A 16,984-nucleotide genomic window follows, 5' to 3' on the forward strand; every position below is an offset into this window, starting at 1 on the left:
TAGGATGGATGTTGTTATCATTTTTATCATATAGGGGCTGGGGTGAAAATTAAAGGAGAAAACATAGGTAAAACGTTTAGCACAATGCCAGGTTCATGATTAGTTATATTAAACCTTATATACATTATGAAGACTTAGAAGCCATTTCTACCAGCACTGTGAAGAACAGAAATATACTTAGTGCTCATATCTGTATTATGAAGAATCCATAAATATATGACACAAATATCCTGAAGTCTAGCAGCTAAATTATAATTGGGAAGAAAATATTAGAGGGTAAGAGGAAACCAGAAGAGCAGGCATGGGACTGTGTGTGGTTGAGTGGGGTGGGCTGGAAATGTCACTGGAGCCAAGGGGGCTCTGCGGGAGGAGGAGTAGTCAGGGTAGTGTCCAGAGGAGGACACGCCTGGGTGGGGAAGGTTTGGGATGAGAAAGGAAAGAGGTATTCAGATGAGGGCAACATCAGAGTAAAGCAGGGACAGGGAGGAATGAGAAGACACCTATTGAAGGATTGTTGCATGTTGAAGAGTCAGAGCAGTGTTGTTGAAGAAGCAGCATCAGTACCAGATGGTGACCAGCATCAAAAGGGAGGACTTGAGCTTTGATCAGGGCTTGAGAGGGAAAGGTTAGTTTGAGATCTTTGGTATGACATTCCACTAAGTGGGGGGAAGCAGATGGGATGGTAGGAGAGACAGTCAGAGCTTTGCACCTGTTGGACTGTGACAGTCCAGATGCTACTCATGGAGCCAAGGAGTATCAAAGCCTGGAGATGGCTAGTGAGAGATGACTTCATTTGGCCAAGTGCTTTGGAGATGACACCAGAGCTGTGTTGATTGCTCAGCAGGTGGTTAGATGGGTGGGGCTGTCCCTCCATCCTCCTGCCCATGCATCTATGTAGCTGTCCAACATTTATTTAGTACATACTCATTTTTAGATTCTTTTCTAGGCACTGGGGCTAACCAAGTGAATTAAAACCTAGTCTTCATGGAGCTCATAAGAGAGAGAGGCAAGAAAGCTGTCATTGAAGTACAGGGCAAGAGACAGAGTGTTAGAGGTGGGCAGGTGCTAGAAGTACTTAGGGATATCAACTGCAGGCTCCGGGGGGAACTGTAGACAAAGCAAAGCATCCAAGAGGAAGCCTCGAGGGACATGGCCAAGGAGACAGAGGGGGAGTGAGCATGGTCTGCAAGCTGGGTCACAGTAAGCATGTGTTTGGAGAGACATAAGAGATGTGGGTGGAGAGATATGTGGGGTAAAGATCTCTGGGGACCTTTTCTGCTGGGCTAAAAATCTTTACTTTTTGTCTGAGGATAGCAGGATACAAGGAATGGTTGTAAGCTGGGGTAGGGTGTCACAAACACATTTGCATTTTACAGAGATCACTCTGGCGTGGAGAAGCTATTGGAAGAAGAGAAGAATGAATGTGGGCTTTGGGGGATGGAGGAAGGAGCGAAGTTTCATTGTCTACCGTATGCCAGGAATGCTGCCAGGCACGTGCCACCTCAACTTGCCCTCCACTCTGTCTGTGGAGTCAACTGCCCCAGCCAGTGGGGAACAGACAGCATGGAGAGGAGGCTTAGTGTGGGCTGGGCCCCTCCAAGGAAACCAGGACAGCTGGAGAGACAGGCATCTCGAGGGCATTTATAGCTGCAGAGACATTTTAATTTTAAGCAGGTGCCAGCACCTCAGAACATCCTCTTCCTTTCTCCTAGCGCTGCCTGAGCCCACATATCCAGGCTGGGCGAGAGACATGTGAACAAGGTCTCTGCTCCCACATTGCCTCTTGCACCTCCCAGGTCTCTCTGGGATGTTTTGTGCTTTTTTTAATACTTGAAGCATCTCTATTCTCCTCCTTGTATTTCTTCTCTCTTTTCTTCCATCCTCTCCTCTGCCATGCCTCCTCTACAACTTGCTTTTCTTGCTGTCTCCTTCTTACATTCTTATTTGTGTTCTTTACTTTCTTACCCTTTTTTTCTTCTCATCTGTAAAATGAAAGTGATAGTCTCCAACTTCCTAGAGTTTCTGGGAAGATGATGAATTTATTTCAGCAAGCTCTTCCTGTCCACTTTCAAGGTACAGCTTATCTGTGGCCTTGGGGTATATGAGCATGGACAGCTCTCTCAAGGAACTTGCATCAGGTGGGAGTCAAAGGTCAGATCCTATGAACAGAACCGTCTTCTGAGGCCCTGGCTGGGCTACTCTGGACTGCTTGGGAGAGCTCTGATGATCACACTTGACAGTTAGTCTGTTAGCTAGGAATAGCTGCAGGCCTTTACGCCTCCAGGAGAGGCTAAGTCTGGCTGCTGTCAGCTTCTGGAACACAGAAGTTGGCCACATCACCTGATTCAGGTCTGTGAGCTGATCAGCTTCACTTCTGTAAGTTGGATTAGCTAATTGCGACATGTTAAAGTGGCTTTGAATAACGTCACTATCACTAGTGACAAGTCACAGTTGAGAAGCAAGGGTTGTATTTGGCTGACTCCATTTCTTCCCTGCAGGTCAGCACCATACAGCTGCCAGCAGGGCACCTCCTGTTCTCTCTCCCTTTCCCCAGCTCTCTCATAATTTCCCTCTCCTTTCTGTCTTCCTAGGATGCCTGTAAAGGCTTTGCCAAACCCCTCACTGTTGTAGAAGTCTGTGAGTCATTACACATAGCACTGGACTAGGGAGAAGTGAAGGGGTTGGATTAAAAATTAAATCTGCGGGGGCCGGGCACGGTGGCTCATGCCTGTAATCCCAGCACTTTGGGAGGCCGAGGCGGGTGGATCACGAGGTCAGGAGATCAAGACCATCCTGGCTAACACACAGTGAAACCCCGTCTCTACTAAAAATACAAAAAAATTAGCCAGGCATGGTGGCGGGCACCTGTAGTCCCAGCTATTCGAGAGGCTGAGGCAGGAGTATGGCATGAACCCGGGAGGCGGAGCTTGCAGTGAGCTGAGATCATGCCACTGCACTCCAGCCTGGGTGACAGAGTGAAGAGTTGAAACTCTTGTCTCAAAAAAAAAAACAAAAAAAAAAAAAAAAAAAAAAAAAAAAAAAATTAAAATCTGTCTACTTACTCACCTTAGGTGTCCCCAAGGCAGTCATTGCTTTCTTCTAGTTTCGTTTCTTATCTATAGACATGACCTGCTCTCACATAGGGTTACATAAGGTATATCCCATAAATAAACAAAAAATGTATTAGACACAGATGGTCCCTGACTTACAATGGCTCAACTGAAAACGGTATGACTTTAGGATGGTGCAAAGGAGATACAAATTTAGTAGAAACTGTACTTTGGCTACCCTTCAACCATTTTTTTTTTTTTTTTTTTTTTTTTTACTTTCAGTGCAGTATTCAATCAATTACATGAGCTATCCTACCTTTTATTATTAAATAGGCTTTATCTTAGATAATTTTGCCCCACTGTAGGCTAATGCGAGTGTTCTGAGTACACTGAAGGTAGGCTAGGCTAAGCTATGATGTTTAGTAGGTTAGACGTATTAAATGCACTTTCAGTTTCTGATATTTTTACCTTAAGATGGGTTTATTGAGATGTAACCCCATCTGTAAGTTGAGGAGCACCTGTACTTGTGATATGCTAGGCTCTAGTCAAAGATACCTATTTCCTTCAAGAAGTAGATATATGTAAACAGATAAGCACTGTCCAGTGGTGAGTGCAATGAGAGAATTGTCCTGGGGCACAGAGGCAGGAGCCTGAGAAAAGCTTTCCTGGAGGAAAGGCACCACAGCCCAGCTGGGAAGAGGGGAGGGCTGCAGCTGGCCCGACTATGGGCCTTCACTGAGAGCCCTTCGGGTCTGGGCTCTCTGCTGCATTCAGGCCTTGCCTGGTGAGGCTGTGCATGGTGCCACCTCTCTGATGTACAACCAGGCTGTCCTCCCTCCATGGGGTCAGCCATCTCCTAGAGAGGATGACAGGCCCAAGAACTTCAAGTCCTTCTTCATCTGCACTATTCTCCAAAATCCCAGATAAGTAAAAAATCCCACAGAAATTGAAAACGTCAAAATAGTGTCCAGTCCTAAGAAAATCCAAGGCAGAAGAGATAACAGGGAAAAGGCCCAGAAGTGAGAACAGTGGAGGTGAGCCAAGGCAGCTCCTCTTGTGTGCAGTTGGGGAACTTAAAGCAGGGACCAAGAGCCTGCCGGGGGTGGGCCTGCACATGCAGGGCAGGGCAGGGCAGGGCAGGGCTGCACTCCTCTCCATGGTGCTGGTCACTCTTGGATGTGTTGCCTGGAGGACGACAAGACTCTCCACTGGTTTTGTTACACAGTTTAGAGAAACTTTATTCAGGCTTGCCTCTAAAACCAAGCCTGTGACAATCTGTACATGAACTGGACTGAAACTTACCTCCTCACTCACTGGAAAAGGGTTTGCTAAATCACTGACACGATAAACAAGGTGAGAAAATGAGCAAAGCTAATTGCTTATTTCAATCAAGAGAATTTTGTGCTTTAGGAAAACTTCAATCACTTGTTCCTTTAACAAATCCTTACTGAAGGTCAGCTCTTTACCAGGTGTAAGCCAGCCTGGATACAGCAGGAAATAGGATCCAGTCCCTGCCCCGAGAGCCGCCCTCTAGCGGGAGCTGCAGGAGGGACAGTAATTGCAACAGCTGAGAGTGGCAAGCCACTGAGGAGGGAGGAGTTTAGGGAGAGAAAAGAGGAGTGGTTTCTGGGAAGAGTTCTAGCACCACTGGGCAAAGCAAGTTAAATTTTCTTCCCCTGTCTATTAGTTTAATAATTATTCAATGTACAGAGCATTTAAAGAATAATGCAATGCATACTGTATACCCATCATTAAGATTTGACAGTTGTTGCAGTGTCTCACATCTGTAATCCCAGCATTTTGGGAGGATGAGGCGGGCAGATCCATTGAGGTCAGGAGTTTGAAACCAGCCTGGCCAACATGGTGAAACCCGTCTCTACTAAAAATACAAAAATTAGCCGAGCGTGATGGCAGGTGCCTGTAATCCCAGCTACTAGGGAGGCTGAGGCAGGAGAATTGCTTGAACCTGGGAGGCGGAGGTTGCAGTGAGCCAAAATCATGTCACTGCACTCCAGCCTGGGCAACAAGAGAGAAACTCAGTCTCAAAACACAAGCAAAACAAAAATATTTGGCAGTTGTTAGGATTTTGGCACATTCATGTACTCTTGCTTTCTGTATACACATACACACTTTCCCCTGAACTAGTTAGGATTTGCAGCATTGTGACACCTCACCCCTAAGGAAAGGGGTGTTCTCTTATATAACCACCTTAACCTTAGTAGGTATTATTATACCTATAAGAATATTCCATAGTATCACCTAGCATATAGTTCACATTAACATCACAGAAATTATTCCCAAAATGTTTGTATAATAATGTGTTTTGTATAATTATTAGTCAAGGTTCAATTAACTTTTGCTCATTTCATTTGTTTCCGATTTTTCATTTATTTTAATTAGAAATGATTACTCTAGTATGATAATCCACTCGCCCCAGGTTTGTTTTGTTTGCTTTTAGAGTTCAGACTGTTATAAAATGTCCTCAATTTTGGATTTGTCTGTTTCCTCATGCATAGACTTGGGTTCAACCTTTTTAATATCAGTGCCTCACAGGTGCTACTGTGTATTTTCTTTCGTTGCATATTAGGAGGCACATGCCAGCCCGTCCCACTGCCAGTGGTATTAGCTTGGACCCTTGGTCCCTTTGTTAAGGGGTGACTGCCATTCGTTTTATTGAAAGTGTACATTTTCTTCTTTGTATAATAACAGCGATGCTGGAAGGAGACATTTTGAGACTGTGTGAATGTTTCATTCTCTAATAACTTTCACCCAAACTTTTTAGCAAACATTAAATGGTCCTTTTCTGACTCAATTAATTACATGAGGAGTTTCAAAATGGTGACTTTCTAACTCTAGCCTTTCTTTTAAATTTTGTAGCTGCTATTCTCTTGTAAAAAAAAAAAGCATTTTCCTCTTTTATATTTTTAGCAGCTTGGTCTTAAAGTGTAAGGCTCTGATGTATTCGGAAGTCTTAACTCATAGAAGTGTGTGTGTACCACACAGAGGGAAAGAGAGAGTGAGAGAATGCAAGACTGTGCCCTGGGCCACACACAGGCCAACCATCAGTTCCGCTGAGATGGTCCTTTCCACTCTCCTCATCCTTCTCCAGCTTCCTCACTGTTTCTCAAGTGTAGTCAGAATCTTCTACCCTGGGCCTTTGTGCTTTCTTTTTCCCAGGCCCTCCTTCCCCAGAGAGCTGCATGGCTCACTTTATTCTGTTCTCTGCTCAGATGTCGTCTTTCCAGAAGATTTACTGATCACACCATGCAATACACCATTCCCTCTCCTTTATTCCCTGTCTCTTTCTCTCTTTGGTTTAATTCCTTGACTCTCACCAATGCCTGCCATGTGAACTTCATGGAAACAGGCCTTTGTCCCACTGGTTCTACACCTAGAACAGGGTCTGGCCCATAGTAGATGCTCAGTGAATATGTGTTAAATGCAGAAAGGAACACATGTATTTATGGATGTTCAATAAAGTTCTAAATGAGACCAAAGACCTTCCCTTGTTTCTGTGCATAGCTTCTGCCAGATGACCACTGAGCCACTCAAGCCCTGTGCGGAAATGGGTGGTTATTCTCCCGTCAGCCAGGAACACATGTTGGCATCTGACTGGTGCAGTCAGCAGTCACTCACTTCCTGCCCAATTATTAAAGCCAGCAAAGCCTCAGGATTGCTCCCCCCACCTACTGTGACGTGATTTTGGGCAAATAAAAACAAATCAGAATTCATCAACTGTGAACAAAATTGTCAACTGTGAACTGTCAACAGTCTGGCTTAAAAAATGGATGATAGGTTGATGAAATACAGTGGAGAAAGCAGTTTGAATAAAATGTTAAAAATAATACCCAAAGCATGCGAGGCAGAGCAGAGTGTGGTGTGGTAGAGAAATGTGCTTGGTTGAGACCTGTGTGAGCAATGAACCAGGAAGAGGTTGTTAGCTGTGCTTTACAAATCATAGATGAGAAAGATTTACTGGCCATTTGCATGAAAACATTCACTCATTCCAACCAATGTATTAGCGTGTTATGCAAAATGGAAGGAAAGATTGGTTGGAAAATCTCCTAGCACATTTATTTTTAAGTAGGTCAACATTTTGAATGTATCTGCCCGTTCATGCCCTCATTGGCTCTCGCCGCTTCTTCTCTCTGCAGTGATAAGGGCAGGCATTTCTGTTTCAGCAGGTCAAGGGTCTAGAATCCCCAGGGGTTTATATTTATAATAATATTTTGTGTTTATATGAGCATGGGTTGTAGTATCATGTGTCAAAGTCCTTATTTCCTCGTTTCTCAACTCTCCTCCGTTAGAGAGTTAGAGTTAATTATTTATTTGACTGCTTCATCATGAAATCAATATAAAGGTTTGAATTTTTAATATTTCCTCTTCTCTGGGCATGCGTCACAACTGACACAATTTGGCCAAGTTCTTTAGGTCCAACTGCTCATATCCTGAGGCTGCTGTTTCATAGTTTCTGTTTTGTTTCTTTCCAGCAGAGCTGAGCCATCTTGGCACAAAGCTCTGTGCTTTATAAACCCAAGACAAAGTGTCTTCATTCCTCAGAGTCTCTCTCTTTTTAAAAAAATCTGGATGGAAAGTGTATTAATTTGTTAGTGCTACTGTAACAAAGTGCCAGAAACTGGGTGCTTAAAAAAACTGAGATTTATAGTCTTTACATAGAGTCCTCTGCGTGAAGCTGGAATGGTGATCAGGTTTTGGCTTCTGTATCTGTTCTTCCCTAGAAAGAACCTGGGAGAAGGGAGGAGGGAGGATGAAGGAAAGTGATAGGAAGGGCAACTTCAAGGGTGAGAATCAGAGAAGTGTTGTGGGAAGAGAACATCTGTGGGAGGCCGTGGGCTTGGGAGCAGAGCTTCACACTCTCAACCCTGCATGGAGGGCTCTCCCCACACTCCTGGGCTTGCTCATGGAGTTTTCTGGGAGGTGTGGTTCTAGCTTGGTTGTCACCTCCATAGGAGCCTATAAATATTGTTTTATATTTTGTCATAAAGTCTTTGATACATAAAAATGTATATATTATTTATAGTAGTTGTCAAGCTTAGTAACAGAACAAAAGCCTCAGAATCTAATGCTTACTTTATAAAATAAAACATGATCAATGTTTGTGATGCTTCCTTTGGGCTCCTTTCTGACCAATCCTGCTGCCTCCCCTGGGGAGGTGACCCCTATCTTCATGGTATTTGTCATGGTCCCCTCCCCTGCCAGGTTTTAAGGGAGCTTTTACCACATGTATATGTATCTCTAAATAGCCTGTTTTGAGCTTTGGAATTATGGCTGGATATGGTGGCTCTTGCCTGTAATTGTAGCATTTCAGGAGGCTGGGGTGGGAGGATGGCTTGAGCCCAGGAGTTTGAGACCAGCCTGGGCAATATAGTGAGACCCCATCTCTACAAAACATTAAAAAAAAATAGCTAAGCATGGTGGCACATGCCTGTAGTCCCAGTTATTCATGAGGCTGAGGCAGGAGGATTGCTTGAGCTCAGGAGTTCAAGACTGCAGTGAGCTATGATTATGCCTCTGCACTCTAGCCAGGGTGACAGAGTGAGACCCTGTCTCCTAAAAAAATAAAATAAAATAAATAAAATAAAAAAAAAAAAGAAAGAAATTATGCAGCCTTTTGGGCTTCATTGAAATGCTACATATTGTCCTGAAAGGTAAAAACAAACAAACAAAAACAGATCTGTGCCCTTGAACTTGGATTTTCACTGATGCAGATAAGAGTCAAGTACTGTTTTCTCTGGTGGTGTCTTTCTGTAACTAGGGAGGAGACTGGGCTGCCTGTAGAGATGGCCACCAGGGCTGGACAGGAGAGGGGATGCTACAGGCCAGCCGAGAAAGTGGAGTTCCAGGAATTACAGTCCACAGGGCCCGCAGTCATGGCACGGCCACCCAGAGAGGCTCATACTCCAGTGATAGGCTGGGGTGAGCAGGGAGGCTGAGGGTCAGAGTACTGAATGTGGAGCTCAAGGAGGCGTCTCAGGGTGTAGACATGGGTAAAGGATGGTTTAGGATGAATGTGTCGAGTACTGAGCTCCAGCACTTCCTTCCTTGTGCAGACAGATTGGTAAGCACCCAGGGATTGGAACAGAGGTCCAGAGCAGCAAAGTGAATCGTGGTTCCCTTCTTTCTGCCTTTGTCATTCAGCAGCTGTTTATTGAACACCTACTCTATGCCAGGGCTCTGTGTATGTCATATCATGCCAAGGATAAAACAGTTACTAAAACCTTTTCTTGCTGTTAAGGCCTTCATGGTCTAGTAGGAAGTAAGTCATTCTGTTGGTCAGAGTTTTCTAAGTTACACTGTAATAACAAATAATCCCCAAACATCATTGACTTATTATGATAAACCCTATTTCCGTGTTCACATTGTGTGTTAGCTGTGGCTCTGTTCAGAACACTTCAGCTCTGTTTCATGTTCTCTGCCTTCTGGGTCCTGGGCAAAAGGGAGCAGCCCTTATCTGGCACATCATTTTCATGGTAGAGAAGAGCAAGAGAGGTGATGAAACCAGTGATTCTTGACATGTCTGCTCAAACCTGGCTTGCGTCCCTCCTACTAACCACCACTGGTTGGAGTGAGCATGCAGCTAGAGCAGGTGGGAAAGTTGACCCTCCTACAGGGAGGTGCTGCTGCAAGACACAGGGCCTGGAGCAGAAGTGTGGACTCCTCTCAGAGAGAGAAGAGAATAGGGTGGAGAGGGGGAGTCTTACGGTCTGTCACAGATACAATCAGGCAGTAATAGCAATAGCATGATAAGGCTTTATGATAAATAAAGGTAATAATTTTGACTTTATAAAATAAATGGACACATAAAAATATATTTTCCCCCCTAAATTAGCTTTAAGGATTTTGTTAATGAGCCAGAGAACCACTAGTCTGAAACAGAGGATTGTTCCAGAGAACTAGCCCAGAAGAGGCGGAGGAGGCAGCAGGCCAGTCATGGCAGCTGTGTCTAGCCGTGGGCACGTGTACACACGCTGCGCTGAGTGAAAGGAAGCTCCTCATGCTAGTGACCTGCCTGCTGCCTTCCCAGCGTTCCACTTGGCTCACCTTCAGTCCACGTGCTGTCTGTAGGCACACCACATACCTCAGGGCCTCTTTTGCACCCCATCCCTACAGAGACATATATCCTGCCTCACCTCAGAGTCACATCCACATGACTTTACAAGGACACACTCTTCTTTGCTTCATCAGCTCAGTTGATGTGTGAGATGTGGGCAATGACTTGTTTTTGTATAGCCCCCTCAATGCCTGCTGCCATGCTGGGCACGTACTAGGCACTGAACACATATGCACAAGAGGGAGTTTTGTGTCAAGAGGAAGCCAGCACTCTGTGGGTTTGCTCTGTTGCCCTCTCCCTGAACAGGCAGCCAGCGACTATATGGGTGATCATTGGAGTGACACAGGAGTGACTTCAGTACATTTAGAACCAGGTTTAAAGTACTCTTTCCCTCCATTTCTAATCGGTATAGGGACTGAATAGCTTGTCCTCTCACAATGAGCCAGTATTTATCTGCACTCATGTGTGTGGCTTTGCAAATGCTAGTGGACTTTTTTCAAAGGTATGCATTTGTGTTTTCCAAGGGCATGGACTGTATCTCCTCTTTTCTTTCATTTAAAAGATTCCCCATGGCACCTGATAAGAGCTGCACGCACAGTGGGTGCTCGTTAAATTTCACCTATCTCTTTTTCCTTTGAACCTCCACCAGATACGCATGTGGTCCTCGGCCCGTGGGTCTTTGCAGAGGACCGATTACACAGCGGCCTTGATCTTGAGAAATTTACAGACAAAAAAGGAGTAAACTCTCAGACAACACAGATCCAGGCCAATAGCAAAGTTGCATAATTAGCCACACACAGTTCAGTATGGGATGTCTGTATTCTGAAGCCCCATCTACACAGTGTTGTGGAATGCATTAAGTGCTTGGCCCTGAGCTTTGTGATCTTTTGCAAGTTATTCAGCCTGAGTCTCAATTTCTTCTTCCATCATATAGGAATAATAAAAATGCTGATAATTGTTGTGGTCTTTTGCACCTACTAATAACATTCCTGTCTCCTGCCTGTGTTCTGAGAATTCATTGAGACTTAAGAGTAAAGGGCTGATAGAAAAATGACTAAAATATTACCATTGCTACTGATAAAGGGTTGACAAGAGAATGTGGATTATGGGCTTCTAATATTTAATCCTAGAATTAGGTAACCATTTCCACGGAGTCACAAGCTAGTTAGACCACAGGCATCCTCTGATGGGGCAAGACCCGTGGAAACTTAGGTTTTGGACAATGGAAGCAAGAGCATTCACTCCTTGTTGCTCCCAAGGGGAAGGGGCTGAGCCTCAGATTACCATACAGACTTACTAAAGGGATTGTTCCTCTTCCCTCTCGGGAAGAGCATGTGAGCAGGCTGAGAGGGACCGGGAGTGGTATTCCAGCAGTGCTGCCTCCACACGGGAGGAGTGTGGACAAGATGCCTCAATGTAAATGGAGGGGGTTCCTGGACCACATAGGACTCTACAGATGTTAAGTTTCATATTAATAATTTTATTTTAGAAATAGTGACTGTAGGGTTTACCATCATTAAAGGAAGTCTTCCAGGGCTTCCACAGTGTTTTTAGAAGTTATCCTCTGCATTTGGTAAAATATAAAAGGCCATTTCTTATTCAGTATTCTGTAATTGAGACCTCTACTTGAGGTGGACCTCTCCCTGCTTTGTCTGCTTTTGTGAAGCAAAGGGCACTGAAAGGAGGCGGAGTAGGGGGTCTGTTGTGGTTGCATTCTTAAGACCTGTTGTGTCTCTCTCTTGCAGTGCAAATTGGAGTTCCATGCTTGTTCTACTGGCAAAAGCCTCACCACCCTCTGTGATGGGCCTTGTCCATGTCTCCCAGAGCCTGAGCCACCAAAGCACAAGGCAGAAAGGAGTGGTGAGTGGGGGTCTCCTCCAGAAAATTCCTGGGCAAGAAGGGGGGTGTCACAGAGGGTTGATGTGGCTGAGCTCTGTCCCAGGCACCAGGAACAAACTGGAGAAATGAGCAGACATGACAAGTAAGTACTCCAGATTTAGGGACCCTAAACTCACTTGCCTTCAACTACCATTACAAAGAAGAACAGGAGCCTTTGAAAATAATCCTGTTAGACCAGGATATCCACTAGGTTCTTTCAGAGGTCATAATCGCTTATGGTGTGGGAGGAGTATGTTTTTCAGCATCTAAGACCAGGACCGGCCCTGGGGTACATCTTGGTCTTTCTTGAACTCGAATCTTTCCAATCCTTTGAACTTCTCAAGGCCAAATATCAAAACAGAGACTGCAGAGATGTCACTACAGTGGAGAGAGTTCTCTCCTAAAGTATTTCCTTATTAATATATTCTGCTTGTAAGGCAGCACAGAGCCAGGGGACAGATGAAAGAGAATACCTCCCTAGGGGTAGCTGCTTCTCTTCCATGGCTGAGAAGGGCAGGAAAGGTTGGGCTCATTTGGATATTTTCATGATGGAGAAAGTAATGTTGTCCCACTGGTCTCAGCCTCTTTTTGAGCCTTCCTTGGTAAGACCGAAGATAGACGTTTGAATTTGCCTTCTGTGGAATTGGGCTTTCTCAGCTGTAACTCATTTCTCTGTGTGTGTGCGTGTGTGTGTGTGTGCATCCACACGTATGTGTATATGCTTATGTTTTTAAATCTAGGAGTGATTTGTAATGGAGTGGAATGAATGGGGTGTGAGTGTTTATCTATTTGACTCTTTGTAAGCCATGTTTTTTCCAGGGCAAATAGATGATGAAGATTTCAAATGTAAATGTGATCATGGTGACTTCAGGAATATTGTGTTTAAAGGCTCTTTAGGAGGTTTAAGTCAGGATGTGGAAGGATGCTGTAAACCACGAAACACTGTGCTTATAAATAATCTCCAATGATTATTCTTGATTTCTAAAAAGCTAATCTCATTGCGGTTAGGCCTGATTCATTTAGTTATAAATGCAGTAATAAAAGTTAACTGATATACATAAGCCTCTTTGTAGTCTGGTCAGAAAATCTAAAGCCATGTGGTGTTAAGCAACTACATAGCCCAGAAAATTAACTTCTGTTAGAGATTTCTTACAAATCTTAGGAAATTTCAGAAACCTTTCTTATTCCACGTATATTATTTATTGCTTTTATTCTGAGGCTAGGAAACCAAACTAAGAAGGTCATTGCCAGCCAGGTGTGGTGGCTCACACCTGTAATCCCAGCACTTTGGGAGACCGAGGTGGGTAGATAACTGGAGGTCAGGAGTTCAAGGCCAACCTAGCCAAAATGATGAAACCCCGTCTCTACTAAAAATACAAAAATCAGCCAGGCGTGGTGACTGGTGCCTGTAGTCCCAGCTATTCAGGGGGCTGAGGCAGGAGAATCGCTTGAACTCGGGAGGTAGAGGTTGCAGTGAGTCAAGATCACATCACTGTACTTTAACCTGGGCAACAGAACGAGACTCCATCTCAAAAATAAATAAATAAATAAAAGAATGCCATTGCCACTGTTTCGCCTGTAACATCTATAAATGGGGGTGAATGCATCTCTCCTTAAAAGAGATGGCCTCCAAGTCTGCCATTATAAGGTAACAGTCCAAGTTTCTGGGAGGGCCTCATGATTTTGCAAATAAAGAACAACCCTTGTTTCTTAATGATGTGCTTCATATGTAAGCAGATGAGATTGACACTCCAGGTGTGGCCTTGACTGTACCATCCATTTGTTCAATTATTTATGTGTAAAAATGAGAACAGATTCTCACTGAATCTATACAAGTAACCCCATTGCCATTAAAAGTAAAGAGACTCAGACAAAGTTATTCCTGAATTCTGAAAGGTCAGTGAGCACAAGATTACCATTTAAAAATCTTTCATTTCAAAATGCTTACAAAAGCACAGACTACTAAGTTAATAGTGAGAGAAAGATCAGGAAAAAACAATAAAAACTACATGATATCAGAAAATAGAACATTAAAAATAATACCAACAATATTACAAAACAACTGAAATTCTATTTCCTCATCAGTTCCTTCAGTCCAATATAATTATTTTTGCTCCACCAGATATTGGGTCAACAGTTTGCTTTTATGAACACCCTTTGGAAGTTATCTAAGAAATATAACCTCAGAAGCCTGCACCAATGAGTCTGTTACTTGAAGTGTCAGTGGTTCAAACTTGGTACGATTCTTTCCATGAGGTTCTAAGACTGTCCTTCATTGTTAAAGATCTCGTTTCTAGGCTGTGACTTAGAGCAGAGTTTTCATGTAAGCATGAGGGGAAGCAGAAGCTACCTGTTGGTGGTAGTTAATTTATGACAGTACTAACAGTATCCTAATGCAGGAGAAAATAATCACCTATTAGGGTAGAACGTTTAACTATCTAATACGGATTTTTTTTTTTTTTTTTGAGATGAAATCTTGCTCTGTCACCCATGTTGGAGTGCAGTGGTGTGATCTCAGCTCACTGCAACCTCTGCCTCCAAGGTTCAAGTGATTCTCCTGCCTCAACTTCCCAAGTAGCTGGGATTGCAGGTGCCCACCATGACGCCCAGCTAATTTTTTATAATTTTAGTAGAGATGAGGTTTCATCATGTTGACCAGGCTGGTCTTGAACTCCTGACCTCATGTGATCTGCCCGCCTCGGCCTCCCAAAGTGCTAGGATTAGAGGTGTGAGCTACGAGGCCTGGCCAAACTATCTAATATGGATTTGACAGTGTTTTCCTATTAAATAAGAACACATTTGGGGGAGTGAGGGCATTGATAAATTCCCAGAGTCATTCTGTGAAATGAAACACTTAAGTAATAATGCCTTACCTGGACAAAATTGAGCAAGGGAAGGCTGACCTTTTCCTTTGATTTGACACCTCTTTCCATGCAGCTCTCACAATAATTTGTGACAGTCAACAGGGCTGACCTGAGGTGGTGGCAGTTCAAATGAAGAGGAGGGCATGAGTACAAGGGAGAGATCAGAGGTGAAATAAAAGGCAACTTTCAGTTGGCAACTTAGCTGTGGAGAGAGGGAGGAAGAGGAGATGAGCATACAGTCTAAATCCCCTTACCTGTCAGCAGCCTCTTCCAGAAGCTGCAGGCAGTGGGCGTGGTGTTCACAGGCAGTCCTGGCCTCTGAGACACATTATGGCTCTCGACCGTGGGAGGAGCTGTCTTATTTCTGTGTCTATTGCAGAAATGAGAGTTTACAGTCTTTTAAATGCATGTCCGTAAAAACTGTGGCAATACACACATGCGCACGCACACACACACGTGCACGCACACACACAAACTGTTGTGTTGATATTTTATTTTCAACCTTACCTCTATTTTGAACCTCATTTCTGAGGTGAAACCTTTATAAAGCCACTCCCAGGTCAATTCTGTTAATGCTGGGCTGTACCTGAATTCCAGGAAGTTGAGGTGGGCTGAGGGCTTATGAGCAGCAGTGTGGGTGGGAGGCTTTTCCTGGTGTTTTCTCTTTATTTGGGATCCATCCACTTAGATGGGGTTCTTAGCATCTTCAGTTAGGCCAGTGGTGTTCATTCTCACTGTGTCTACTGAGAGACCTGTACTCACCTTGTGCACTAAGGTCATGGTGAATCCTCTTTCTTCTCTGTTAAACTCCTCTGGTTTTACTAGCCCTCTCAGCTTCTTCTTGGCCCTATGCAGGGGCACAGAAAACTTGAGGAGGCCCTTCTGTGGTTTTCTGGCATCAAGAAAGACTGTGGTAAGGTTGCTGCCTCAAGCCTTCTCTTCATGGATCTGTTTTGTTAGACCAAGATATGCACTAGGTTCTTTTAGAGGTGATGGCAACCATTTCTACTCAATGCAGAGCTCAGTTTTATGAGGCTTGCCTTAAATTGGCTTTCAAGCTGGTAGCCAAACACAGGTCCTCTTTACTGCCAGGGTTTCCCGCCTGTCTCAGGTTTCAGAATCACTTCTTCCCAACCTAGGGTCCAAAACTGGGTGAGAGATGGGGAGAATTATGGAGAGCAGAATCTGACACTCACCTGCATGATCTTCTCCTTCTCAGAGGTTTACTTCTTATAGCCCCACTTTGGTCAACACTGGATGTCAGCATGGAGGATGTATGAGGCTGGTCTAACTCACTCTCTTCCAATCTCCTAGTGTGCTCTGCTTCTCTGCCTCTTCCAGCCTTTGGTCTTTTGAGTTATAACATATCCAGCTCTGGCAAATCAGAAGTCTCTTGTCTCACCTTTAAGTTTCATATGGTTTTTTTTTTTTTCAGAAGTCAAAGCCAAGTGGATGATTATTTTTTTGTTGTTGTTCTCTTTGTTTATCTGGCATCTCTCCTTTGGCATGTCCCCTGAAGAGATGGTGGAAGGTGGTACCATCCTTTAAAATTTCTGAATATTTCCTACTACTCCTCTAAATTACCTCCTGACATGGGCAGGTGACTTCATTGCCTTATCTCTCTCATCTCCATAAAGTCAGTCCAGCCTCAAGAGTATGAAGCAATGGGAGGGGCGGAGCAAGATGGCTGAATAGGAACAGCTCCAGTCTCCAACTCCCAGCGTGAGCAACACAGAAGACCGGTGATTTCTGCATTTTCAACTGAGGTACTGGGGTCACCTCACTAGGGAGTGCCGGACAATCGGTGCTGGTCAGCTGCTACAGCCCGACCAGCGAGAGCTGAAGCAGGGCGAGGCATCGCCTCACCTGGGAAGCACAAGGGGAAGGGAATCCCTTTTCCTAGCCAGGGGAACTGAGACACACAACACCTGGAAAATCGGATGACTCCCACCCCAATACTGCACTTTAAGCAAACGGGCACACCAGGAGAATATATCCCATACCTGGCCGGGAGGGTCCCACGCCCACGGAGCCTCCCTCATTGCTAACACAGCAGTCTGAGATCTAACCGCAAGGCGGCGGGGGGCCTGGGGGGGGGGCACCCGCCATTGCTGAGGCTT

At 44.5% G+C, this 16,984-nt stretch overlaps 1 protein-coding gene across 2 annotated transcripts in view; it reads left to right on the forward strand.

Moving 5' to 3' along the window:
- Nucleotides 1-16,984, forward strand: part of SPOCK1 (SPARC (osteonectin), cwcv and kazal like domains proteoglycan 1) — a 537,859-nt gene that overhangs the window by 425,728 nt on the left and 95,147 nt on the right. For both annotated transcript variants that reach the window (XM_017867845.1, XM_017867846.1), the window contains one exon: nt 11,868-11,982. In XM_017867845.1, the coding sequence (XP_017723334.1) occupies nt 11,868-11,982 (115 nt within the window). The remainder of the gene's footprint in view (nt 1-11,867; nt 11,983-16,984) is intronic.

This window comes from Rhinopithecus bieti, unplaced genomic scaffold, assembly GCF_001698545.2.
Source record: "Rhinopithecus bieti isolate Rb0 unplaced genomic scaffold, ASM169854v2 scaffold_4475, whole genome shotgun sequence".
NCBI classification, from domain to species: Eukaryota; Metazoa; Chordata; class Mammalia; order Primates; family Cercopithecidae; genus Rhinopithecus; species Rhinopithecus bieti.